General features: G+C 58.3%; 2 protein-coding genes across 4 annotated transcripts in view; one reads left to right on the top strand and one right to left on the bottom strand.

The window, feature by feature from the left end:
* The window catches only part of NME7 (NME/NM23 family member 7), an 89,551-nt gene extending 83,943 nt beyond the window's left edge, over positions 1–5,608 (top strand). For 2 of the 3 annotated variants that reach the window (XM_054587803.1, XM_054587805.1), the window contains one exon: positions 5,526–5,608. In XM_054587803.1, the coding sequence (XP_054443778.1) occupies positions 5,526–5,558 (33 nt within the window). In that variant the 3' untranslated portion in view covers positions 5,559–5,608. Of the gene's footprint in view, positions 1–3,356; positions 3,421–5,525 lie in introns of those variants that run through there. The other variant, XM_054587804.1, reaches the window with a different exon arrangement.
* A 190-nt stretch (positions 5,609–5,798) lies between these two features.
* On the bottom strand, positions 5,799–25,452 carry ATP1B1 (ATPase Na+/K+ transporting subunit beta 1). Its single transcript, XM_054587806.1, has 6 exons — positions 24,870–25,452; positions 20,748–20,876; positions 10,965–11,120; positions 9,165–9,349; positions 7,272–7,352; positions 5,799–7,042 (listed from the first exon to the last, which is right to left on the bottom strand). Exons 1-6 carry the CDS (start codon positions 24,964–24,966, stop codon positions 6,779–6,781), a joined length of 912 nt encoding a protein of 303 aa, XP_054443781.1. The 5' UTR covers positions 24,967–25,452; the 3' UTR covers positions 5,799–6,778.
* Between the last annotated feature and the right edge of the window lie 412 nt (positions 25,453–25,864).

Raw genomic sequence — 25,864 nt, forward strand, 5'->3', positions numbered from 1 at the left:
CCTGGTCGCGCAGCCAGAAAGGGCCAGGCCCGGCTCCAAGGCCCGGCTCCAAGGCCCGGCTCCTTCGCTCTGTGGGCTCGTGACCAGCAAAGGCATAACCCGGGCACCAATAGTTCTGTGCCCTCGGACAAGTAATTCACTGTAAAACCTCTGTTTCCTCGACTGAAATATGTACATTGTTAATTTGTAACAATTAAACATGATAATCCATAGCAATATGTAGCAATAAGTGAATATGTAGCAATAAGTGAAATTTAAAATGTAAATATTGCAAAACTGGCCTACTCTGAGACATTGTAACTCTCAGCACTTTTTTAATCTTTGGGGGTGGGGAGGAAAGGGAACAGAAGCTGCAAACATCTATTCATAGTTTTAGATTTTGGAGGCGGCTGGGCAGGGACTTGAGACAACCAAAGCGACCTTCAAGGCAGACGAGGCCAGATAAGGAGCCAGGAAGCTCCAGAAGGGCTCCCTGTGTCTTTGGTTGTATCAGAAAAGAGAAGGTACAGATCTCCTGTGAAGGCAAAGGCGAGGGCCACTCCGCTGGGGCCGATGAGCCGCTACCTCCCAGCCTCAGGAGGAGCGCTGCTCCCGCCGGCGCTTCGTGGGAGGGCATGGGGTTCGCGGAGCTGCTGAAAGGCACCGTCCTTTTACTGCGAGGTCGTTGTTCAGTCTGCAAGCACCTCAGAAATCGCCTCTGTACCGACGGGGAAGACACGTACAGGAAGGGGCTACTCTGAGGACTTAGCTCAAGGTTTGGGGGCCCGTAGGAGACCTGTGGGGACAGCCACTGCCCAAGGACGCCTGGGCGCCGTGGCCCCCGCCTCATCGAGGACTGGGTGGGCGAGGGCTGCAGCCTTCCGGCAGCTGCGGCCCTGGGGCCGGCCGGGCGGGGCTCCTCTGCTGCCCTGGGTCCCCTCCTGCGCGAGAGGGAGGTCGGCCCTTCCCTGGGAATGGCTGCCAGACCCTGAGTCCGCGAGGCCCTGGGCTGGTTGAGGCTTTGATGGGGAGCAGGCTGGAGAGCCTGCGCCCCAGCTGTGTTCCAGTGTGGGCCTCCTCTTGGGCGTGGTTCACTGCGGCTACGTAAGATAGCTGTGTCTGCTCAGTGAGAGCGGGCACCTGAACACGACAGTCGCTCACATCGCTCTGGGGCTGACCGTCTCCGGGGGAGACATGCAGAGTTAAAACGTGCACCACGGCATCTGCCTGTGCCCACCCGTCTCCCAGTGGGCAGGACGCAGGGGCTCTGGGACCCTAGCAGGCTCACCCCCAGCACCACGCGCACAGGGTGGCAGGTGGCGGGGGTCAGGTCTGCTTGGCGCTGGCCCTGCCGAAAGGACAGAGGGAGAGGGGCACATTTTCTCCCTGGAACGTGACACCAAGGTCACTTCGCACAGGCCGTTCAAACCGCTCCTGACTGCTCCCTGCAGAGTTTCCCTCTGTGCTTCTAAGATCTCTACTCCTGGGCTTTCAGAGTGAACTCGCCTCACCCTCCCCCCACCCCCCGGAGGGCCAGATACACCGATACTGACGCGTTACTAATCCTCAGAAGCCAGGGCTTGAGCGATCAGGGGACTTTGAAAGCCTCTGATAACTGGATTTTTGTCTCAGATCGCTGATAACGTTTTTAATTTGGACTTGGAGCCATTCCCTGTGGTAAAGAGTGCAGCTATTGTTCTGAAACCGAGTTCAGGTTAGATTTTGCCCCAACAGGTAGAGAATTGAAAACCTCAGTCTCTCGTAACACTGCCCTTAGAGCGGAGGTTCCTAAATTCTGGTCAGTTGTGCATCCCTTTCATGCTTTCTACCACACCCGAGTGCCAGCTGAAATTGTATTTACTATCTTGGTTTTAAGTACCTTCATTATTATACTTAAATCTATTTTACTGTCATAAATGGAAAAGGAGTACCACTTGCCCTTAGTTGGAGGTAATAAAATAAATACAAGGTAAACAAGTTATTAAATTCTGCCGGGATCGCGTTGCTTGCCAAAGGTGCTGGGTCCAGGGCCTGTCTCCTTTTTCCTAGTGTAGCCGTTCTAATGCCTTGGTGTCCAAGGGGGACTTGGGCCACCTTTGAAGACTGTATCCCTTGGAAGGCTCCTCCCCCTCACAATCTGTGTCAGGAGCTAAAAACTTGATTGGCTGGAATTGGGTGAAATCTCCTCTCCAAGATGTGGAAAGAGCACCATGAAGGAGGTAGTTGCCGCCTAAGAAATGTGTGACCTCAGGGACTGAGGATGCTGATGAGCGGAGAAGGCGTGGATGCAGGCACAGAAGCAGGCCTGGCCGGGTGGCTCGGCTGGCACGCCACGCCGCGCCCCAAAAGGCTGCGCTCCGTCCCCTTCCGGGCACGCGCCTCGGCTGTGGGTGAGGCTCGGGGCCGCCCAGGAGGCAGCCCGCAGCTGCCTCGGCCTCTCTCAAATCAATACTCGTATCTTTGGGTGAGAATGGAAAAAAAAAGTACAGAAGCAGGAATCCCATTTATTTGGCTCTTTCTCTTTCATCTCCCAACTCCTTCCCCTTTGGCAGCCATCAGCTTGTCTATTTCTTTGGGTCTGTTTCCGTTCTATTTATGCATTTCTTCAGATTCCACATTTAAGTGAGATCATGTGTATTTGCCTTTCTCTGACTTATTTCACTTGGCATAAGATCCTCTAGGTCCATCCCTGTTGTGTGTGGTAAGCAGCAAGGTTTCTTTTTTACGGCCGAGTAACATTCCGCTGTGTGTACGCCCCGCAGTGTGTCTGTCCATCCGTCTGCTGAGGGGCATCTGGGCTGCTTCCGTGTCTCGGTGGTTACTGGTAACTCAGCAGTGAACATAGGGGTGTATATGCCTTTTTGAATTTGTGTTGTGTGAAATTGTTGGATCATATGGCAGTGCTATTTTTAAATTTTTGAGGCATTTCCATGTTGTTTTCCATTGTGGCCACCCCATCTACAGCCCCAGCCATGGCGCACAAGGGTTCCCCTTTCTCCGCGTCCTCGCCAGCACTTACTGTTTGCTGGTTTAGTGGTGATAGTCATTCTGACAGGTGTGAAGCGATATCTCCCTGTAGTTTTAATTTTCATTTCCCTGATTAGTGAGGTTGGGCATCTTTTCATGTGTCTATTAGCCTCCTATATGTCCTCTTGGTAAAAATGTTTTTTCTGGTTCCCTGCCCATTTTTTAATTGAATTTATTTGGTGTTAATTATGAGTTCTTTACATATTTTCGACAGTAACCCTTTGTTGGATATTTCATGTATGAATACCTTCTCCCATTCAGTAGGTTATCTTTTTATTGGTTTCCTTTGCTGTGCAAAAACTTTTTACTTTGGTGTAGTTCCGCTTATTTTTTGTTTCCCTTACCCACAGAGACATATAACAAGATGCTGCTAAGAATGATGCCAAAGAGTTCACTGCCTGTATTTTCTTAAAGTTCTATGGTTTCAGGTCTAACACAGAAGTCTTTAATTCATTTTAAGTTTATTTTTGTATATGGTGCAAGAAAGTGGTGGTTTTATTTTTTGCATGTATCTCTCCAGTTTTCCAGCACCACTTACTGAAGAGACTGTCTTTACCGCATTGTGTATCCTTGCCTCCTTTGTCATAGATTAATTGAGCATATAAGTGAAGATTTATTTCTGGGCTCTGTATCCTATGCTGTTGATTCATATATCTGTTTTTATACCAGCACCATACTGCTCTTGTTATTGTAGCTTTGTAGTATAGTTTGATATCAGGGAGCATGACATCTCCCACTTTGTTCTTTCTCAAGATTTCTTTGACTAATTGGTGTCTTCGTGGCTCTATATAAATTTTAGGATTATTTGTTCTAATTCTGAGAAGCACACCATTGGTGCTTTAACAGGGATGGCATTGACTCTGGATATTGCTTTAGGTCATAGGGGCATTTTAACAGCGTCAGTCTTCCAGTGCATGACCAAGGTACAGCCTTCCATTTATTTGTATCTTACGCACTTTCTTGCTTCAGTATCTTATAGCTTTTAGAGTACAAATTTTTCCTTTCCTTTCCTTTTTTGGTTGGAAAAAGGATTGCATTAACTGCATTATCAAATAATCCCCAAGATTTCACTGGCTTAACAATAAAAGGCTATTTCTTATTCCAGAGAACACGGTTGAAGCTACACGCGAGGAGGTGGCTTTCCTCCCAGGGACGATTCGGGGCCCATCTTTGGTTCTGTGGCTTGGTCGTCACCGGGGGATCATGTTTTGTGTGTCCAGCTGGCGCGCAGGGGGGCAAAAGCAGCAGCGAGAGGCCCAGGAACCGGCAGGCTGTGAGGCTGGAGCGTGCGCCTCGCTCCCCCGGGTCACCCCCTGTCCCGCGCATGCCTGGCCCACGCAGAGAAGACCCGCCCCGCCCGTCTCCGGGAAGAAGCTGGCCCATGTGAAGGGGGTGCAGGGAAGCGAGATGGGGCAGGAGCCCGAGGGCCGCGGCAGGCAGACACGCACGTGCACGCGCCCAGCCGCTCAGGTCGGAAGGCGCCAGACGGGTCAGGCTGGTTCCGACTGAGGCTGCGGCCTTGGAACAGCCTGGGAGACGCGAGCCGCCGTTCCCTTGGAGAAAATGCTCCCGCTTCCCCAGACCTAAGGCCATTCCCCTTCCTAGTCATAAACGCCCGTTTCAGACGCTGCGGAGTGAGTTGTTTCAGCGACACAAACCACCCTGTTCCAGGAGCGAGGCCGCCTCAGTGTTTCTGCCTGTGTGTGGCTGCCCCCGGCCCTTCGTGCAGCTGTGTGGCCCGTGCGTGGACGTGGCCGCCGGTCTCAGCGGCGGGGTGGGGGCGGGGGCTCCGGACACCCTCCCCACAGCCCCACTGCTGTTCTGTGACAGGGAGCCGCTGTTCCTCTGGTGGTGACCTGCCGTCGTGGTTTGCCGCTCCAGCTGTGACTAAGGCTCAGGTGGTGTTTCTAAACAACCAACGGAAGCGGCGGCCTGGCAGGGCTGCACGTGGGGGCAGGGGCTGGGGACTCGGGCAGCGTCGCTGCTACTCGGGCCGCCCTGAGGGGGCCACCGTCACCTGGGGCGGACAGTTGGTTCCTCACTGGGGCAGCGCTTCCCAAACAAGACCCTAAAGTGACGCCAAGTCTTCTGCTCAACTACGCCTGATAAATGTTTTCCGAAAGTGCTTTGTCGCCTTTCTGAGGCTAATTTATAAATATGGCTAAACAAGGCCTTAGGCCAAACCATGAACCGAAAAAGCAAGGTATGAACCTCCTTAATTTACCAAACCTGACCTCATTTTTTTAATAACTGAACTACTAACAACTTGGACTTAAAAAAAAAAGACATGAAGCACCAGCAGGAATTAAAAGTGTGTTTTCTAAACAAGGTGAAGCAGCACCGTGAAATATTTCTGAATCCATTTTTCACAGCTTGGGTCTCTGCCTCCCACCCGCCTCCCTCCCTCTCGGGAGCAGGTGTGCTCGGTGGTCCAAGTCCTGGCTCCACGCGGGGCCCCCACGAGGGGGACGAGGCCGCCCTCCCATGTGAACTACAGTGAAGTCATGCTTGTCTTTCAGGTTCAGTATTTCTTCAAGATCCTGGACAACTAGCAGCGCGGACACTCAGGAGTCACGGGCTGAGGCGTTCACACAAGAGCGAATCACGCACGTGAGGAATGTGTTCATTCTTTTATTGTCCATTGTTTTAACCTGACTGAATACAAGGTCAACAAGAGCACTGTACTCCTGGCAATTGTTACATATGTTAGAACATGGAGTTTGCACTGTAGACAACATTTAACACCAGTCTATGGGGTACTGCATTGCTTTTTATAAAGTCCAAAATAAAGATTTATTTTTCAAACAAGTGACTTTGGTTTATTTCATACATTACACTTTTTCTTGCAGAAAAAAATAAAATTGTACAACTGCATAAATATAAAATTCTTCCACCATGAAAATGGTTAAAACATTCATGAAGACACAGCACCAGCACGTGATGCCTCCCGAGAAAGGAAGAAAGGAAAAGAAAGGAAATGTACAAAGCAAATCGACTCGGCAGCTCGCTGGCCCCAGTGACGAGCCGGCTCTCCCACGGCTTCGGGACGCACTGGAGGACAAGGTAAGAAGAGGTGGCCAGACAGCGTTCAGGACAAAGCACAACACAACCCCTCCCCCTTCTGTGTTTCTCTGCAGTGTCACCAAGAATTCAAAGGGCAGTTCCCCCATGACAGCCCCCCACCCCCAGCCCCAGGGGGTTAAAAAAAAAAAAAAAAAAAGACCTAACACCACAGGAAAGACTATGGAGTGTGTTAAAAATGCTCGTTGATGGGTCATTACCTTTGAAAGAGCCAACCCCCCTCCCCCCGAAAAGTGCCATGCCAGCGTCATTCCCGTTGCGTATGTACACCTTGGACAGCAAACCTTGCTCACGTGAAGTAGAAAACAGATATGGTAAAACATGGCTTGAGAAATGACCAGAGTGCGCACCTACAGGGCTGTACACGAAATCAAGTACACGCGGCAGCAACACTTAGGGGCCAGAAACACCGCTCACTACAAGTCAGTAATGGAATCATAATTTACAGTAAAAACGGGCACGTCCCAAGGCTCAATTTGTATTTCTCTTTTGTCATTTACAGTAGAATAAATATTTTGTTGCTATTGCTACACTTTAAATTTACATTCTAACCTATTAAATGCGGAAAGCTAGTGTAAAGCGTATAGATTAAGTGTAGGTCCCATACGTATGACAGTTTGTTCAAGACTAGTAGGTTTTTGTATCTCTTTTAACTTTTTAAATGGCTAGTGGGGAAGATCTGTGCTTGTGATCAGCTCTTGATTTCAATCTTCACATCAAAGCGTCCCTGGAAGCGGTCCTTCTCGCTGTACCCGATGTTGTCACCGTGCGCCTTGCACTCGATGCGGACCTCCGTGTCCTGGGTGAGGTTGGTGAACTGCACGGCCAGCAGCGGCTGCAGGTACTTGGGCTGCAGCAGCTTGCCGTAGTAGGGGTAGTACTGCAGCGGGAAGCCCGGGTAGCCACCCAGGCCGAAGTACTCCACGGTGCCGACCTTGTCCTTGTCTTCGTCTCTCTGGAAAGGAAGCAGGGACGAGACATCAGGCCCTGAGCCCCGGCCTGCCCACTCCACGCGTCCCGGGGACAGCAAACGTTGGCCCTGGAGGGCATGGGGGCCAACACATGGGGGAGCAACCCGCGCGCAGTCCTGAGCCGTTCCTGGCGCACAGGCGGGCCCGGACGAGGGCCCTCCGGCTGGGAATGGCCTCCCCCCCCCGCCCCCGGCACCCTCCGGGCAGCCTCACCTTGCCGGTGCACTGGACAGGCAGCACGTAGGGGTTGTACTTCCACATCAGGCCGTTCTCCAGGGACTCGTTCTTGGGAGGCTGAAAAGGAAGCCCGCGTCGGTCAGTGAGTGGGTGAGGAAAGCCTGCATTTCTGAAAAGTAAAACGAGTCTGTCGCCCGAACAAGTGCACACTGGTCACGGCAGGTGGACGGAAACACCAGCACCGCAGCGGGCAGCGGCGGCTGGGCAAGCCCCCAACCGAGTGCGGCAACACTGTGTCATGGGGCTGTGGGTGCTGTCAAAGTGACTGCGCCCCAGTTCTGTGGCCCTGAGGCAGCCCGGCCCTGACGGGGACTTCCCCCCCAGGAGCCGGTTACGCGCTTACGCAAGGACCCTGGAAAGCAAGCGCCTGCCCAGAACTAACGATCCTCGTCTGCTGAGGTCATGATTAGACAGGACGGGCGGCTGGCATTCCCGTTCCTGTAAGATGGCTGTCCTCCCGCGCCACGAATGGCTGAGTGACGCGCCCTCCCTTCCCCTCCAGCACACCGCCTTCAACCAGACCTTCCCTTCCTTCGCTGCCCTGAGATTGGGGAGCGCTTCCGACTGTTAGGGAGGTCCAGTCCCTAACAGATCGAGGGGGCATTGCCCTGAATGAAGTGCACCCTGAAAATTGCTGCTGTAGTGAAGCATCTGGACCCTTCCTTCCTGCACCCCTGGCATCTCTCGGCCTCTCTGGCAGGCCGACCGGTGTCCCAAGCAGCGGGGGAGGCCCCCCAGACTCGCACAGCAGCCTCGCATGCACGGCCTGACAGCAGCTACTGCTTGCGCAGTCGAACCGAAGGCACAGTCTCAGTACCGAGCCAGCCTTTTTGTACTGTTCTGTTTCAGAACACCAGCACGTGATTATCCAGATTAAACTCTCCTGGAACTTTCTGCCAGAAATCAATGCCTCTTTAAAAATATGAAAATGAAATTGGTGGGCCAAAGAGCCAGATTCCAGAAACAGCGTGAGTCCCATTCCTATAACTCAGTCTACGGCGCTGATACCTGTCCAGACACACAGCGCACTGACGGCGACAGTGCCCCGTGGGCGGGCGACCGCAGCGCGGCGGGGGGCCTGCCGGAGGGATCGTGCTTGGGAGAAGGCCGGCCCATCTCATGAGCTCGAGGAGAAGCAAAGTAACTAGCTCCACAAAAGCAGAGTTACCGCCCATAAATTTTCCCTGTTTCTTAGAGAATTGCTATTATCTTACCAAACGGTGAATGTGCCATTCCTCAGTGCCCGCCAGTTAATGCTGACCCTTCGTAAGCTGCCACAAAGCCAAACGCCCACAGCACGGCTATCAAAGCTCAACTCGGAGCGCAGCAACTCCTAGTTCTGCAAGCGCGTCCTCACGCCGATTACCAGTTAATTCAAAAAACAGTACTCTGGCCCCGGGAGCACCCAAACCAGAGTGGGACTGTATGTGCAGGTAGATTTCAACTTTAAAAACAGCGTTTTCTGTTTTCACTTTTAAAGAGTTCACATCATGTATCGCTTCTCAGCCTTTTGGATAAGATGAAGGGTCGTGCCTGCTCCTATCAGTCTGACGAGCTCACGTTACAAAAGCTGCTCTCTGGACACCGAGTTCCCGTGGCGAGGACACACCCACGAGGCTGGCCTTGGACCCCGGCTCTGCTGCCCAGAGCCCCACCAGCGGCCGGGGACGCGGCGCACGCCAGCCCCGCGGCTTCCCAGGCGGGCACAGAAGCCTGGAATGCCGCCCCCGTGACCGGCTCCCCCCCCCCCGCCCCCCGCCCCCGCTCTGATGCAATTTACAACGTCCTCAGGGCCTCCGATCGCCCTGTCCGGCGCTGCCTCGGAACATGACTGCCCACCTGGACCCCACAATGCAAAGTGTCACTTGCCTTCGGTTTGAAGCCCAGGACACGGTTGAGCTTGATGAAGATGCACGGTTTGCCGTCCTTGTAGCCGTACGTTTCGTCGTGCAACCCGGAGCAGTTCCCCAGCCACTCGAGCCTGAACCGGCAGACTTTCCGCTCGCCTGGGTCGCTGTCGAAGCCCCCTCGGTCTTTGAACTCGCTGGGCACACCTGGAAAAGCAAACGCCGTGTGTGCGCTGTTCCCATGCCCCCTGACGCGGGGCATCCAACCCGCGGCCTGGCACGAAACCATGGATTTGCTTAAAACGTTATGAGATTTTTTTTGTGATTACGTGTCACAGCGTATTTCATGTGTGGCCCAAGACAGCTCTTCCTCTTCCAGTGTGGCCCCGAGACGCCAGAAGGCTGGACACCCTGCTCAGTGCCAAGCGGAAGGACAGGCGCTTTCGTCCTGGTCACAGCCACACGCTAAGGAGGCGCTGCGCTCCCGCACAGCCCTGCCAGGCTCCGGCAATGCAGCCCCCACCTCTTACCTGACGTGAGGGAGGTGCTTTACCTAAAGCAACCGCCGGTCCCTAACCCCACACCAGAGTGTCGCCGCACTTGGTAATTAGGACATGACATCTGGTCCCTGGCAGTATTTCTCTCCCTTAAATAATGGATGACGCAGCTGTTGGGAAGATGGAGAGGCAACCGGATCGCTCTTCCTGAGAAGCACGGCCGACACAGGTCAGCTCAGCTCGGTGACAGGGAGGGACCCACCCGGACACAAGCTAAAGGGATAGCAGCCACTTTCAGCACTGGACGTTTCAGCCAGAATTTCCGGGGCTAGGCCTCTAATTAGCAGGTTTAACAATAAAGAGGAAAAGAATTTTGTTTTCCCATTTCGGCTACCATTCAAGGTTTGATTTTGTTAACTTTCAGATTTGAGTTTTTGCCTTCCAAAGCAGTGAGCTCTTCTAAGCATTTAATCCACCGAGAAATTTTATTGTAGCATTTTTTTATTCCTCCTCATAAACCAGGAGAAAGAATAAAAGAAATAGAGGACTCAAAGTTAATACAAACGTCCTGCAGAAGGCTAATACAAATATAATTTATATATAATTTCAAGTTCACAAACTAGCTATTTTCTCTTCCAGCAGGAAAGTGCCTCAGTTCAATCCATCGGACCTTTTAATCACGGCAAAGACAGACAAAAAACTCCTTGAAGTTCTAATGAGAAAATCTTGGTGAGACGCTTCTGGTAAATAGGTGAATCATTCCAGAATGACTTCACGTGGCAAGTCACCCCATGTTAGGACCAGGGAGAAATCTGCCACACAAAGGCCTGGGGCTGGCAAACGCGGGAAGGCAGGCAGAAGCCTTGCTGCCGCGCGGGAGCTCGCAGGGGCGCCTCGTCCCAGCGGGGAACGCGGTGGGGTCCTGGCCACCCCGCCCGGGGGCCGCTCAGACTAGGCTGTGCACCCGTCTGCAGGGGCCCTCGCGGGCAGAGGCAGGGACCTGGAATACAGGCAACTGCTGCTCACGAGCAGGGAGCACCGGGTACCGAGACAGACACTGTGAACTGAGTCTGCGCAGTGAAAAGCAGACATGTCTACTTTCGTACAGTAAGACCTGAGGCTACGCTGTGTTTTCCGTTGCACCCAAGCCTGAGCCATACAAAGTCTTCCTGCTTTAAAAAAAAGAAAAAAAAAAAGTGTCCCCTCCATAGGGCCATAGTTCAATCTCCCCCTTATTTCAGCATCATCGTTCCATGATCAAATACTAACTAGAAATGGGAAATACGAGTTCACCAACCACGAACACCCAAGAGGAGTCTACTCACTGCCGCAGTCTTCAAAGATCATGTCATCCTTCTGGGACGTGTCCTTGTACTTATCCAGGAAGCGGATGATGTTCACCACGTAGGCCTCGTAGCTCTTGGGGTCGCTGGGGCGGAAGGAGATCTCGGTCTTCTGGATCTGGGGGATCTGTGTTAATCCTGGGCCGGAGAGAGGCAGGAACGGGGCGTGTCAGTGGCGGGAGGGGTCGGCCCCCGGTTAATGTCCCTGTGACCACCGCTTACCATTGCCCATCGCTCCCCGCTCCCAGCAGCCCCTCCCCGCAGGCGTTACTAACTCCATCTGGTGAATGAAAGCGCTGCTTGCACAGAGAGGCTGAGAGCCCTGCCCCAGGCTCGCGTCGCTGAGGAAGCGGGGAGCTGGATCCCCCCGCCCCCCCCCCCCGTCCGAGCCCTGTCCTCCCCCATCCGTGCGCGCGCTGCCCACCTCTGCAGCCACCCCACCCCCACCCCCACCCGCCTGCAGCTCGGCCTGCAGCACCCGCTCTCCTCTCTGTCGGTGAATCTAGGCCACTCCGGACCCGCCAGGACTCAGGGCTACTCAGCAGGGATGTTCCTTGGGCCATTGTAACCTCAACTGGAGGATTCGCGGGTGTATGTGGGGGGCCTGTTCTCCATTCCAAATGGCTATTGTGACCCGGTTCAGTGCCAGCCCGGGGTAAACTTCAAAGCCGTGCCCCTTGGTTTTCCACTCGTCACCCAGTTAGTCAGATTCTTTGATTTCCAGGGACTCTGCCGTCACAAGACTCCCTAGACGGACGCATGAACCACGGCACGGGGCACGGGGCAGCGGGTGGAGGGCCGCTCACAGCGGAGTCCTAGCCCGGGGCTGCCCGGCAAGACGCCTGGCTACTTCTGAAACTCAGGGAGACCGCGAGGACATGTATATACACATGTCCTACACATTACACGGGACACACTGCCATACAAAAGTCACCTGTGCTGTATCGTCAGTCCAAGTGTAATCGCACGGCCTGTGGCTTTATCTGCCAGTCCGGCAACCCGCCCCGCCCCGCTGAGCCGGGTGCCGACAGCTCGCCATCATGTCCTTCGGGCCCCGCGCCGACAGGAAGACAACGGCACAGTCACAGTGAAAGTGACCGCGCGGGCACAGCAGCCACTTCGCGGCCCCGTTTGCAAGGTTTGAAGACAGGCGTCAGAGGGCCCAGGCAAGACGGCTGTCACGTTTCCTAGTGATTCGGGGAGGCTCTGGTCTCCAGTGTGGGGAGCAGCGGGGCCCAGCTCGGGGGCTGGTGGGGCCGCTCTGCGCACGCCCGCTGCCCCGGAGAGGAGCACGCGCGTCTGGCGCCAGGCAGAGGGGGGCCCAAGTCACGCATCCTTAGGGGTGACGTTAAGATTCATTTCAAAAGGAGGATGTAGAGCCTGAGCAATTCTGGGGACAGAGCTGTCACCAGCGATGCCCAGAGTTGAAGGGGAAGTCCGCAGAACTCATTTAAAAAAAAAACAACCAAACTTTGATAAAAATCAACAAAGGTTACTGCAATTAAAGCTTTCCAAACGCTCCCAAACCACAGACAGTTGTATGACTAAAGAAATCTAAATGGAGCCGGAACAACCCTTCTCTGTGCTGCACCAGGAAAACTGGCACTGTGACCACGTACAGCCAACGAGGCGCAGTGATGGAGACCACAGAGACCCCAGAGAGCGGCGAGGTGAGCCCGGGAGGGGAAGTTCCCGGGGCCTCGCGCACCTGGGCAGCCAGTGCCGGCCTAGCCTGCTGCCCGAGAGGCCTGCCGGGGAGTCCTGAGTGGCTTGAGCTGTAACAAGATACCTGCGTTAAGGTGGCCTGCCTGCGCCTGCAGGAAATGCAGGCAGAACTGGGGAGGACGAGGTGGGGGATTTTCCTACAATGTCCCTGGAGTCGGGAGGGAATGGAGCCCTGGGGGACCTGCTCCGGCCGGGAGCCCCGGAGAGCTCGCAGGCAGATGCCTTTGGCTCTGCCAGGCAGCGGCTTTGCTGAAACCACCTCCAGGTGCCGGGGGGGGGGGGGGGGGGGGGGGGGCAGGCATAGGTGAAGAGAAGATCTGTGTGCACCAGGCTGGACAGCATCCGCCAGTTGGAGAAACAGAAGGCGGGAGACGGTGGACAGAGAGCAGCAGCTGTCAGAAGGGCCACCAGTGTGGCCAGTAGCGATCACGCCACCACGGTCCATCAGCAGAGCAGGTGACACAGCAGAAAACAAGAGGCCGACACAACGTCTCTGGGCCTGGCGTGAGATTTGGGGAACACGAACCCGGAAGGCCATGTCGAGACTAACGCTGGCAGGCCCTGAATCGCGCGGTGAATGCCTGTCCCGCCGGTCCACGTCCCCTCTGGCTGGCCCGGCGCCGGCTCCCCGCCCCGGCATCTGCCTCTCGCTTTCTGGCTGCTCAAGGCGCCCCCCTCCCAGAGGCCTGTCTCGCAGACCCTCCCAGATGAGGAGGGGCAGGAGGGGGCCCTGCAGAGCGTCCCGCCCCCCCATGAGGCCAGCCCAGGGTCTCCCTGAGCGACCAGGCGGCCCGCCGGGCAGCCCGCAGCAGCAGCGGCTCTCCCCTGGCCCTCCGGGCCTTCACCCCAGGGAGAGGGTGGGGACGTGTGTTCTCCAGGTGCCGAGAGCGGGGGCCACGGCCAGGTTCAGGCTCCCCCAGACGTACGCAGCCTTTCTGATTAGCAAGCGCCTCTGCTGTTAATCACCCAAGATCTGATGTATGCGAACTGTAGATATCAGTACAGGCAAAACAGTGCAAATGGCCCAGAAAAGACAACTGGCCTCACGCCTCTCAGGGCAACGAAGAGACAACAAAAACCAAGCAATGGGATCACACCGCTTGGCGTCTGCCCGCAAGCCTGGGCCCCTCAAGGAGCGGGGCTCACGGTCCGAGCCCCGCCAAGCCGACCCCCCGAGGGAGCAAGGCAGCGGGAAGTCTTGGAGAATCTAGACTTTGTTCAGGACAGAGAAGCACCTGGACCTGGTGAGGCCGGGGATGCGAGCGGTGACACAGGCCGTCAGGCGGGCCCTGCCCCGCCGGGGCTTCCCGGGCAGGCTCTCCGAGGCCCCCCAGCCCCGCCGGCATCCCCCCGCCGAGGACAAACCTCCGACCTCTGCTCTGAAGCAGTATCTCTACAGCAGCTGAACGCTTCTGAGAGGCAGATGAAGGGCCCTCCACCTGGTGTCTAAATCCCTCACGTCCCTTACTTGACAGTTCGCGCCGGGCGCTCCCCTTCACGGCGCCCACACCGGCCTGACCCTGGTCCCTCTCCGCCCCGCGCACCCCTCAGGGGGAGGGGCCGTTGTGGCTGTGGACAGGGGGGCGCGCTGTCTGCTGCTGCGGTAGCTCCCAGAGGCCAAAGGTAGCCGGGCGCCCTCCGCAGGCCGGGGGTGCCGTCTGCTGCAGGAAGCAGGGCTGACCTGCAGCCCCTGCCCCCGGACTCGAGCTGCCCTTGGCCCTGCTGGGCGCTGAGCGGCTCGCAAGTGTGACCATTTGCCTTAAATTACATACTGACCACAATTTAATCAAGCCCCCTAAAAAACTTAATTAAGATATGGAAATGGTAATAATTGGTTATGTCAACTGTACATAACATTTGGGAACCTATGGCTTCGTGTTGCTTCTTGAGTTACACTTGCCTTCCCTTGGCCCCCAGCTCTTGAGAAAGAGGAAAACCCTCGAGCTTTGGTTTTGGTGGGGGAAGGGGCACAAGTGAGAGAGGAAACAAAAAGAAGAAGAGACATTTCATTGAGAAGGAAGTATTTTGTTTCCAACTATGCTCATAAAATGTAGCAAGTTCACAATTTCTCAATCTACTTGTGAGTCTGAAGTATTTAAAGAGAAGGAGCCACTTCAGCCTCGTAGCAGTGACGCCCTGAAACCAGCCCACAGAGGTGCGTCCCTGTCCGGCACCATCTCTGGTGACTCATGAGACCAAATACAGTTGGCCCTGAACAACACGGTGGGAACTGTGGGTCCGCTGGTACGTGGGCTTTTCGCAATAGAGAGGAAACCTTTTCAGAGGTTTGTCATTTGAAAAAACGCAGAGGAACTGTGTCGCTTAGAACTATCAAAAAGAAAGGAAAAAAGAAAAAGCTACGTCATGAAAGCATAAAATGTAAGTACGTATTTTGTCCTTGTTTTGATTTTCTTAACGCCTTTTCTCTGGCTACTCCATTGTAAGACTGTATCATACAAGTCACTAACACACGGAACGTGGGAACCCGCTGCTCAGGGTACGGCTTCCTGTCCACAGCGGGATACGGCAGTGAAGCTTTGGGGCGTCAAGAGTTACATGTGGGTTTTCGACTGCACAGGGGAGTCGGCACCACTAACACCTGTGTTGTTCAAGGTCCAGCTGCACTGCAAGCCTCACGCTCCCCGGAAACCTCAGGGGGCTCCCACTCGCCCGCCAAGGACACCCGAGGCACGGACGCACCGACCAATGGGGGAGCCACACGCACGGCGCGTGCACATCGCGTCTCTCCTGGGCATTTCCAGTTGAAAAGTGATTTCCAATAAAAATCTGGGGGTGCATTTTATACACACAGACGCTTATCTATGTTCAGCTATACACACCTGTACATAGCGTCATACACGTGTACACATGCACATGCCCTGCCCCCCCCCCAAAGTTTCTCCCTTCAAGTGCCACTAAGACATTTATGGGGTCCTTTATTCTGCCTCCACAAGTTCAGTATCGATTTAGCTAACACCAGGAGAGCGCAGGGAAAGGCACCCCATGCTTCCTGGATTCCGGCAGCCTCCGCCTCGCCTCCCGCCTCAGGCTCCGCTTCGGCGGCGCCCAGGGGTCAGCCAGGGGCAATGCCCTCCTGCTGGTGGCCCCTGCTACCCGCTCTGGGCACCGAGGACCTGCTCCCTCTGAACAGCCCTCGGAAGAGGAGCTGCCAGGCTCGCTGTGCGCCCTCGGCGGGCGTCCGGCAGCCCTCGGTGGACGGAGCCCGCTCTCCCGTCTCAGCTGAGCGCCGCCCGCGCCAGCCCAAGGCCGCGCCCCCTCTCTTGTCGTCAGCCCTCGCGGGGGCGGCACCTCCATTTTCGGGAGACCCTCGGAGGGGGATTCCCCCGCATGCCACCTCCTAGCACGGTATCTTTACGACATCGTGCAGCTCACGCTGTTTTTCCCCAGTAAAACTGCAACTTTCCTACTGGGAAAATACAAAGAGGCAGATCCCAGTGTTTTGCATTAATTACACGTCCTGTTCGGGCCAGGCTGACGAGCAGTGCATCTGTCCCGCCTCCATACGAAGCACAACATTCGCTAAGCGCCCGACGTCCTGAAACAAGACACCGAGCTGGACCTGGCGTCTGATGATGCCTATTCATCCGTGCATGTGGGAAAAAGGACACGTTTCTGGTTGGAAGCCACCAGATACGCCTTCCCTGTTCCCCTTCGTCTGGTGTGTGCCAGGGGGCCCTCGGGCCACAGGAGTCCTAGGATGAGGGCACTGACCCCCGAGGCAGGAAGCAGCCACCCCCGCCGCACTGCGCCCCGAGACGGAGACCCCGAGGCCTGAGCCCTTCCCTTCCGAGCACAGCAGCGAAGCCCCAAATGAAGCTCACAGATTCAGTATCGCCACCCCCACCCCTGCCCGTGGGGCTGTCACCTAAGATCAGGGCTCGCGGCACCACTCACACATTGAAAAGGAACACACAGAGCGAGACCCGTGTGTCTGAGGCTCCGCGAACACCTTAAAGTTGATCACCAGGCTTCCTGTGCACCCGAGCGCTGTTTTGTCGCATCCCTGTCTTCAGGAAGGAAGAAACAGCAACGTGGGTAAGCGACTAAACCAGGGGCTGGCAATGCTAAGGGGCAGGAACTGGAGCCTGCCAACCAAAGCCTGTCCCACACTGAGCCTGGGCCGCAGCGTCTGGACACCCCGCCGGCCCCCGTGCCAGCCCATCGCGGCCTCGGGCCTGGAGGGGGAGCCCGCGCGGCTCCGCGGGTTTATCTCGGCAGATTGGGGCAACATCATCAGAAGTGGCAGGAAAACACCTTCCTGGCGCTTTGAGAAAACAAATTCCTCCGAAGCGCGATGAGCCAAATGGTTCCAAATCCCCCTCTGAAACTTAAGGGGTAGACAGCTGAGTGCGGTGTAGTCTAAGAAAGAAACAGGCCATCCTGAGACTGCCGTCTCCAGAAGCCCACTCGTGCTGAGCCTGGAGCTACAGCACCTTGGACCCGGATGGACTCTTAGGGCAAGATGCCCCTCCGGCCAGCAAGATGGCTGACACCCACGCCACCAGAGGTGCTGCGTGGCCTGTGGGCTTCGCCGTGGACTCTCCCACCTCGCTCCTGGTCACCATCGCATTGGTAACACGGCTGTTTAAAAACGACTTCTTGGAGCACTTCAAAGCCAAACAAAGGCCGCCCACAGCCACAGGAGGGAGGACAAGAACATTGGTTCATGCCTGCTTAGCAGGAAGCGGGACAGCTGGGACCACCCTGGACCCGCCGAGTGACACACAGGGGCCTCCGTTGGCTGCGCTGCTGCTCAGTGGGCGGGGGCGGGGGGGGGCGCGTGGTGGCAGGGCGGGCAGCAAGGAGCCCGGGGCAGCCGGGGCAGGGCCTGGTGCGCGAGCCGGGCGCGCACGCCCCAGCCTCCCTGTCCAGAGCCCACGGCGTCACTGCATGAGGAGGGACCCCGCTGACCCCACGAGGCTGCCCTTAGAGGGTCTGCCTGGGAGAAGGACCTGGAGGCGCTAACCCCACATGCGTGGGCACTTTAAAGAAAGGTCACAGAACAAATAGAATGCCGTTTAAATGGACTTAGTTTTTAAAACGTGTTTCCTGATCCAGCCACTCCCCAAACTCTGCAGAGGAAGCTAAGGGTCTTTTAGCGTCACAACCACATGAGCGTAGGAGGCACCTCCACTGCAGCGTCCCACGTGCACGGCCCGGAGAGGCTGAAGCCGGTATCCAGGGGCGGGGGGCAGGCGGGGCTGCTGACAGCGACCTCCTCATGCCGCCGGGTTTGCCTGACAGACACTCACCTCGTCCATCCTCCCAGGTCCTAGTCCCCCTTACAGACGAGGAAACCGAGGCTCGGGGAGGTTCCAGCGCATGGCTGGCGGGGGCTGTGCCCGAGGCCCCCCTCCGCGGGGTGGTGGGCGATGGCCCGGGGGCTCAGGCCCGCTCCCAGAGTCAGGCCCGGCAACGTGCCACGGCCAGCGGCCAGCCACTCGGACCTACGGGAACACCTCTGTCATGTGTCCCAACTGGGTCTCTCGGCCAGGCTCCAGCCCCGGACCTCGGGGCCCCAATGTCCCGCAGCCACAGGGCTTTGCAGGAGTGTCCCCGGCACCACCCTCAGGAAACTGGACGTGTCCCCGTCTTCTCTTAAATCTCACTGCCATGTTGGAACTCCTCCTTTCTCTGAGACTTTGTGTCTAGTCCCTCGACCACAGAGACGCGCAGAGCCCACCACTCGGCCCGCCGGCTCCTGGGCGGGGACCTAATGACGAGTGTGCAGGGGCAGCCAGGGCCCCTGATTCGGTCAGTAACGGGGCTCAGAAGCCTTCCAACCTTCACACGCCGGGCCGGGGGCACCGCCCTCACTGGGTTGGTTTGACTTAAGGATACAATTTTCCCCGTTATCACAACCACAGAGGCTTTTACAGATGTTCAGCCGAAGCCCGGAGGCGGCCAGGGCTTCCCCCCATCCATCGGCTCGGCCTGCAGCCGGGAGGACAGCGGCTGCCTGTCAGAGACACACACTGTCACGGTGTGCCCCGAAAGAGGCCACGAGGAGGGACCACGCGGGGACAGTCCCCGGCTGCTCTGTCGGCAGATGGCGCTGGGCCGGCCTGGCACCTCCCAGCTCCGAGGCCAGCGCGGCGTGCACGGCAAGGTCACGTCCTTCGTAAAGGAGAGGGACACAGGGGGCCTGGCCTAGGCTCCCCCGGCACAGGGCAGGGGGGCGGGTGAGGGGGTGAGGGGAAGGAAGGAGCAATGACAAAGCGCGCGGGGGACAGGATGGGGAAGCTGGAGGATGGGCTTGTGACTCAGACTGGAGGACAGGGACGCATACTTCCAGGATGAGCCACAAGCATTCCTTCGGACAGGCGACTCGACTGCTGCAAGGATGCTAAATATAGGCACTGAGAATGTCTTTTAGGAAGGGGCTTGGGGGCGGGGGGGGCGGGGGGAGGACCCAGCACCGCCGCCGCGGCGGATTTCCCCGCAAGGTCACCTGCAAGGTCCCCACTGGAGAGGCGGGCGCCCCGGCCAGTCAGCGTCCGTGTCTCCAACGGCCACGAGGCCCGCTCCCCAGGGCCTGGGCCGCCAAGGGCCCTCTTCCAAATGCGGGAGATGCAACAAAATGCTTGCCTTTCTGTTCAACTGTGGCTTTTAGCGAGGAATTATTAGAATATAGCGTCGTGACTGAAAACTGGCTTTTCAATGGCCAAACAAATCGAAGGTCTATACAAGTTTAAATGACGATGACTAATGCTGCCATAAAAAAACCCCTGCCAGGAGGGGACAGGAAAGCCGCCCTGCTTTGTGGGCACACGGGCAGCGGGCAGCATTCGGCTTCCTCGGCTGGAGCGCGCCCTCCGACCCCCCCACGGGCCGCCTGTTGCTGGGAAATAGCGGCTGCGAGCTACAGGCTGTTAGAAGCGGGTCGAGGCCGTTTTCTGCACGGACGTGTTTTCTTTCTCCGCTTCCAGCGTCCCCCAGAACCAAAGGTCTCTGGAAACATGGGGGCTTCCCCACGGCAGAGACTGCCTGACGCGGGGCTGAAAGGCGACAGTCGCCACCTCCACACTCAGGACAGTTTCTCCCCAGAGCCCTCCCCACACCCAAGGCGACGGACGTGCCGAGTCTGCGGCGGCGGCCGCGCATGATCCCGGCCGCTCCGTGCCAGGAAGACGGCCTCGGGATTGTCACCTCCATACAGCTGTTACTCAACAGCTGCCCAGGGAAACTGGAGAGGGGATGCGTCATTGCCACCCGCCGAAGGTCATTTATAACGGCAGAACCCGGAAGTTACGCAACCTTTCCCCACCCCCTAGGGCCTCCCAGCCGTGGCTTTTAAGAGGCACAGTCACGCTGGTGATTGATCGACTGTCCTGTCTTGCCAGCATCAGGCGTGACGGCCTGGGCTGGTGTGGACACACACCACTGCACAGTGCTGGCCACTCGACGCTGACCCAATGACACACCAGTCCCAGCAGGGCACGTGTGTGGCACCCTGTGTTTTCTAGAACCTTCATCAGCCCAGCTTTCAGAGCTACAGGAGACAGCTGTACTGTGGAGTGGGTCCAGAAGGCCAGCGAACCGGACTCCTCACAAACAGGCGTAAACACTGAGAACTGAAGAGAGTGCTTTTGTTCAAGGACAAAAAGCCGCTGGGAGAGTGGACCCTGCAGTCCTGGCTCCTCCCCGGGGCCAAATCAGGTCACCTGTAAACACAGGCGCCAGAGTGGTGTTTAAAGGGCTGAGTCCCAGTCCCCTCGAAAAAGTGAAACCGTGTGGAGGGCCCTGGAGCGCTCCCATTCACACCCCTGCAAGGGCCGGGGCAGGGACAAGGGGCTGGGGCTGTCCCCGGGGCACATGGCTGGGGGCTGGCGGGGCACAGGGCTCCTCACGCCCCCGCCCCCGCCCCCGCGGAGAGAGAACCGTCTGCGGCCCCCGGGCTCTGCCAGCAGAGAAGCTGCTGCGCTTCCTTCAGGGCTCCCCTGCCCCCACCCCCCAACTGTCAGAAGGCTGCCGCCTGCCTCCCGCGGCAAGAGCTGAACAGGTGCGCGCTGCCATTACCTGGCGGGGCCACTCGGTCCTGATAGGTGGGCTTGAACTCGCTGATGGTGAGCAGCATCACCTGGATGGTCCCGATGAAGATGCCGGCCAGGCAGCCATAGAAGATCACGTAGAACAGGAGGATCTTAACTGCAGAGAGAGCAGACACACACGAGGCCATGAGCGGCCGCACGCGGAGCATGCCGCGCACGCCACGTCCCCCTCCCCCGCGCCCCCCCGCGCTGTGTGCACGCCCGGGGCAGGGAAGAGTGGCGAGGAGGCACAACTGAGATTCTTTATAGCAAAGAATTTTATCCCCGAAATTATGAAAAACATTCGCGAAGGTCGTCAGCGAAACCTAGGGCTGCAAATTCGCTGCACATGGCGGTGCGACCCCAGAGGCCGCCACCCCCCGCGAGCTTGACCCACCGGCCTCGCAGCCCGGCCTCTGCTGCTCCTCCAAACACCAGCCAGCAGCGCCCCGAGGCCGGGGGCCCCGCTCACCGCTGCCCCGCTCCCTTCAGTGCTCCTCACAAGGCGCCCCTTTCCATTCGGGTGCACCAAACCAGGAGAAAACAAACAAAAAACCTGCTCCAGGGACAATGGCTGGCACGTGCTCACTGCATCTTCTGAACAGCAACGGGTCTTGATGGACTGCGGATTATTCCGTTTCCCAGGCCCCAGGAGGCCACGCGAGCAAAACGCCCACACTCCCAGGGGCCCAGGGACCAACCCACGGTCAGTGCCCGGTTTGCAGGGGCTGCCTCCCAGTCGGCTGCAGGGCACCGGGCAGTACCAGGCAGGGCCTGCGGCCCGGGCCAGCCACGTGGCTGCAAAGCGGGAAGAGGGGAGCCCAGGGGTTGGCCGGTCCCCACACAACTGCACACGGGGCCTCTGGTGCCGTCTAGAATGTCCGATCTCAAGCACTAGTTGCTGGGGTCCTTTGGGGAAAAGCTACAGGACAAGTGTCATTGACAAGAAGTGGAGGAGGGTGGGGGGAGGGATGTGGGGAAGGAGGGGTCCACGGGTGGGGCATTAGCCAGGTCTCCATCTAGTGAAAAGCCCAGCTTTCCTATTAGCAAACAACCACGCTGGAGGGTTGTCCAAAGAAGCAAAACATACACAAAACGGCACCAAGGTGACTGATTATAATCCTTGCGAAAGAAGGGGGAAGGCAAAGCCAGAGCAAAGGGAAGCACGAAGGCTGCCCATCCCAGGGCTCTAGCTGCCCAACTCAGCGGTTGCGTCCTGGCAGGGAAGTGGTTAAGGCTCACTGCCTCGGTATCCAGGCAGCGGCAGGCAAATGGCAGGGCTGTGACGTCAAGAGATCTGGAAAATTTTTCCAGCGACTGCTCCTCAGAGGTGCAAGAGCTGGTGCAGCGCGGACAGGGAGGGAACTGCCGTACCCTCTCTCTGTTGCCCTGGCCCGATAGGGCGCTCTGAGCTTCCTCACGCCGGCGCTTCCGACGGCGCCCAGAGTCACCCCCGACTCCCGGCACCTAAGGCTCAACACGGGCAGGTCCCTGACCCACGGGGGCGGCCGTGTAAAACACAAGCACAGCCGCAAACACAGCCGTGGAAAAAGCAGTCACTTGCCAAGCACACTGCCTGTGTTCAAGAAGGCGCAGCCTCTCCGGCCTGCCCACTGCTGGGCCCTGAGAGGAGGGAGTGCTCCTCTTTCGCTCTGAAAAATGTGCCCAGGTGCCGAGGTGAGGTCGCTTGGGTAGCAGGGGGCGCGCAGGCCACCAGGGCTGCTCAAGGGAAAAGCTGAGCAAATGCTACCTGCCGGCTTGGGAGGCCCGCTCCCTTTGCAAAAATTCACTATTGAGGTTTTCCAAATGCCAGAGGTGGTGGGGGGCTGGGGAAGAGGACCCTTCACCGGGGCAACAGGCAGAGGCAAACAGGGCATCGGGGCCCAGCAGGACACACGAACCCACCGACGCCTGTGACCGCAATAAATCGGCGGGCAGCACAGGCGTCTGCGTCCACCTAAAAGGAGGGCAGTGCAGGCGGCCTGTGTCCTGTGATTTCTCACAGGTGACAGGCCAGGCTCCCGCATCCATCTGGGTGAAAATCTCCCGAGAGGCAGAATGGAGCCAAGGGCGACCTGCCTGGGCCCAAGGGCACCGTGCCGGCCCCGTGCGGGGAAGGTGGCGCTTTCCCCTCGGAGAAGCAACAGCCGCCACCTCCTCCGCCCACCGTAGGCTCTGCCCTTTCTTATGCTGCCAGAAAGGAGCAGACAGACCAGCACAAAACAAAACCTGGGTTCTTAGCCCAGCAGCTGTCCCCTGGAGAATGGAAGGAAAGACGAGGCGGGCACAGCAGAGCTGATGTCCGCGCCCTCGGGGCGCGCTGCCAGAGGGGGGACCCAAGTGCACACGTATTCATTCTCCCTCTCTCCCCCCTCCCCGACCCCGGAGGTGCTGCCCCATTAAATGTCGGCTTAAAGAACAAGGAGTTCCATACAGCCTCACCCCCTAAAGCAAATATTATTCTGGAATTAGAATGAGGAAAGAAATATATTTTATGAGGGGTAAACACTAAAGGGCAAATTTCGCCACAGGCCTGGAGCCCACGCAGGGCGGGCCAGACCACCTGGGCGGGGGGGGGGGGGGGCGGTGGCCGCCAGCAGGCTGGGGGAAGGGGCTGGCTCCGCAGCACGCCCCACCCACCCCGGGGTTAGCCGGAGCTGCTGGACCATGGCCCTGGCGGGGGGCTGTTCGCCCTGCACACACCCTGACTTCCAGGTTTTCCCTTCCACACCAAGAAAGTGCTGGGGGCTTTCCCCAGGCGTGAGAAACGACGGCAATAATCCCACCGAAGAACAGCATCCGCCACGTAAAATGAAACATAAAATATGAGCTAAAGCCCTCCCCGTAAAGACCTGCCTGTAACACGGCTCGGGGACACCTAGGCTTCCCGGCCCAGCCTTGGAATGAGACTTCACCTTGACTAACCTTGAAGGTGATGCATTATTAACCCTTCCCTTTTCCACCAAGAGGGGCCCGCATTAGAGGCGGCATTTTCTTCCCCTCACGAGAACCACAGATCTTGGCTCCTTCCATTTCAAAATGTCAGCCGAGCACCGTTTCCCTGACTCATCCTGCTGATGCCCATCCGCAGCCTGCCCCAGCCCCTCTCCAGGGCTCCCCAGGCCGCGGCGGCCGCGGTGCAGGTGGTGCTCCTGACCACGGGGATGAAGATATTGGGGGACGGGCGATGATGCAGGAGGGGGGAGTTCCCTCCCTCGGGGCTGCGGGCACCAGTCACGACTCTGATCTGCCTACAACTCTGCCCTTCAGAATGACCTTTAAGTAAAAAAGTCAGCCTCCAGGTGTAGGGAGAAGACAAGGAAGGTGTCTAATTTTCAAGGGGGGTGGGGAGTGGAGGAGGGGGCAACGTATCCAGCCCAGCAACAGGCTGCCCAAAATCTTACGATGACCGGTTTCTGCCTTTGTGCCATCTCTTTCTTAGGCGAACCCCATCACCGTAATGAACCCCAGCTACCGGTTCTGCAACTGTCAGCGTAGACATGGAAATCATCGAGGCTTTGCCGTGTTTGCGGCTCACGGCTCCGAATCGGAGTCCTGCCGTGGAGCTTCCTGGGCCGTGTCGCGGCCGCGGGGGTCTCCGGGCACCACTGGGCAGACACACTGCAGTGGGGATGGGCTCCCCGCCCCGCGCCCGGAAGGTGCACAGTTAGCCTAGAAGGGGCTCACAGCACGCAGCCGCGGCTGCATTAGATAGGTTACCCTCACGAAGTTCTCTCATCCTCAAATCTCGTTTTGCTTTTTGCCTTTTTTTATTTTTAAGGACTCGGGGCACGGCCCTCGGGAGAGGCGCATCCAGTTTCCCAAAGGCTAACCATTCCCAGCAGGGAAGGTCCCGCGATGCTCGGGAAGACTGGAAATTACCGAGACAGGGCCGCTACCATACAGAGCCCTGTGCCCGGCGCGCGCTCGGGCCCCCACTCTGCGCGCGTCCCGGGGACTCCGCGCCCGCACCGGACGATAAGCCCAGCCGGCGCGACCCCCTCCAGCCTCGCCAGCGCGTGGGTGCGGAGCGGTCCGCAAGACCCTGCGCAGGGTGCGCCGCCCGCGAGAGGGAAGGAGCTGGGGAGAGCGCGGCGGACCCCGGACTTACACCAACTGCCGCCGGTCCTGCCCAAAAACTCCTTCTTCTCTGAGTTCCAGATGAATTTCTTCCAGCTGCCCTCCTCCTTGGCTTTTCCGCGAGCCATGGTGGTGGGTCAGCAGCTGCCGCGGGGGCTGCGGACGGCGACTGCGGCGTGCGCGCTGGGTCTTCTCCGGCTGCCGCTGGGCTCCGGGCCTGGCTCTGCGCAGGCTGCACCCGCCGCGGCCGCTGCGGCGCTCCGAGTGCCCGACGCGCGGCGGAGCGGGAGCAGGAAGGGGAGGCGGGGGAGGCGGCAGGAGCGGAGGGCGGAGGGAGGGACCGCGCGGGCTGGGCGGCTCCGAGCCCCGCACCTATTGGTGGGCACGCGGCCGCTCGCCGGCTCTCTTTGGTCCGCCACGCGCTCCTCTCGCCCTTGGGGCTCAGGAGCTCCGCAAGCCCGCAGCTGCCACTCCCGCTGCCGCTGGGGACGCGCGCGCGGCCCCCGCCTCCTGTGACCTCTGCGGAGACAGGCCGGGGCAGCGGAAAGTCAAAGGGAAGGACGGACCAGCGAGCTGTGGCCGTAACACTCGGGCGCCCGCCGCACGCCGAGCAATAGGCGGACGGCGCACGCTCTACCTTTACTTTATACCGCGCCGCGGCGGCACGGGGCCCCGCCCACCAGCAGCCCTGCTGGCCAATCGCCGGCTCGTAGGGGCGGGGCCTCGGGCCCGAGGGGGCGGGCGCGGGCCGGCACAAAGGAGCCGCGGCGGCGGCGGCGGGCTGGCGCGCGGGGGCGCGGAGAGGGGCGGCGGGGACGCGGGGACGCGGGGAGCGCGCAGGAGGCACCGCGCGGCTGGCTCTGCGCTCCGGGCCCTGTGCCCACCAGCGGCCTCTGTGTAGCCCGGCGCCCCGCAGGCGCCCGGGGACCCCGGCCCGGCGTTGTTGATAAAGCCCCTCCCGACCCTGCGCGCCCGCCTTCCCCGCGCGCTCCCGGCCTCGCTCGGCCGCAGGTTCCCCTGTCCTAG

Source organism: Pteronotus mesoamericanus, unplaced genomic scaffold (assembly GCF_021234165.1).
Source record: "Pteronotus mesoamericanus isolate MK-2021 breed Mesoamerican mustached bat unplaced genomic scaffold, CSHL_Meso_final scaffold_1186, whole genome shotgun sequence".
Taxonomy (NCBI): Eukaryota; Metazoa; Chordata; class Mammalia; order Chiroptera; family Mormoopidae; genus Pteronotus; species Pteronotus mesoamericanus.

Coding starts and splice junctions, on each gene's coding strand:
- ATP1B1 (XM_054587806.1), bottom strand. CDS start 24,966: ATGGCTCGCGGAAAAGCCAAGGAGGAGGGCAGCTGGAAGAAATTCATC. Junction 9,350..10,964: donor GATCTTTGAAGACTGCGGCA/GTGAGTAGACTC, acceptor TTGCTTTTCCAG/GTGTGCCCAGCGAGTTCAAA. Junction 7,353..9,164: donor TCCTGGGCTTCAAACCGAAG/GCAAGTGACACT, acceptor CTTCCTTTTCAG/CCTCCCAAGAACGAGTCCCT.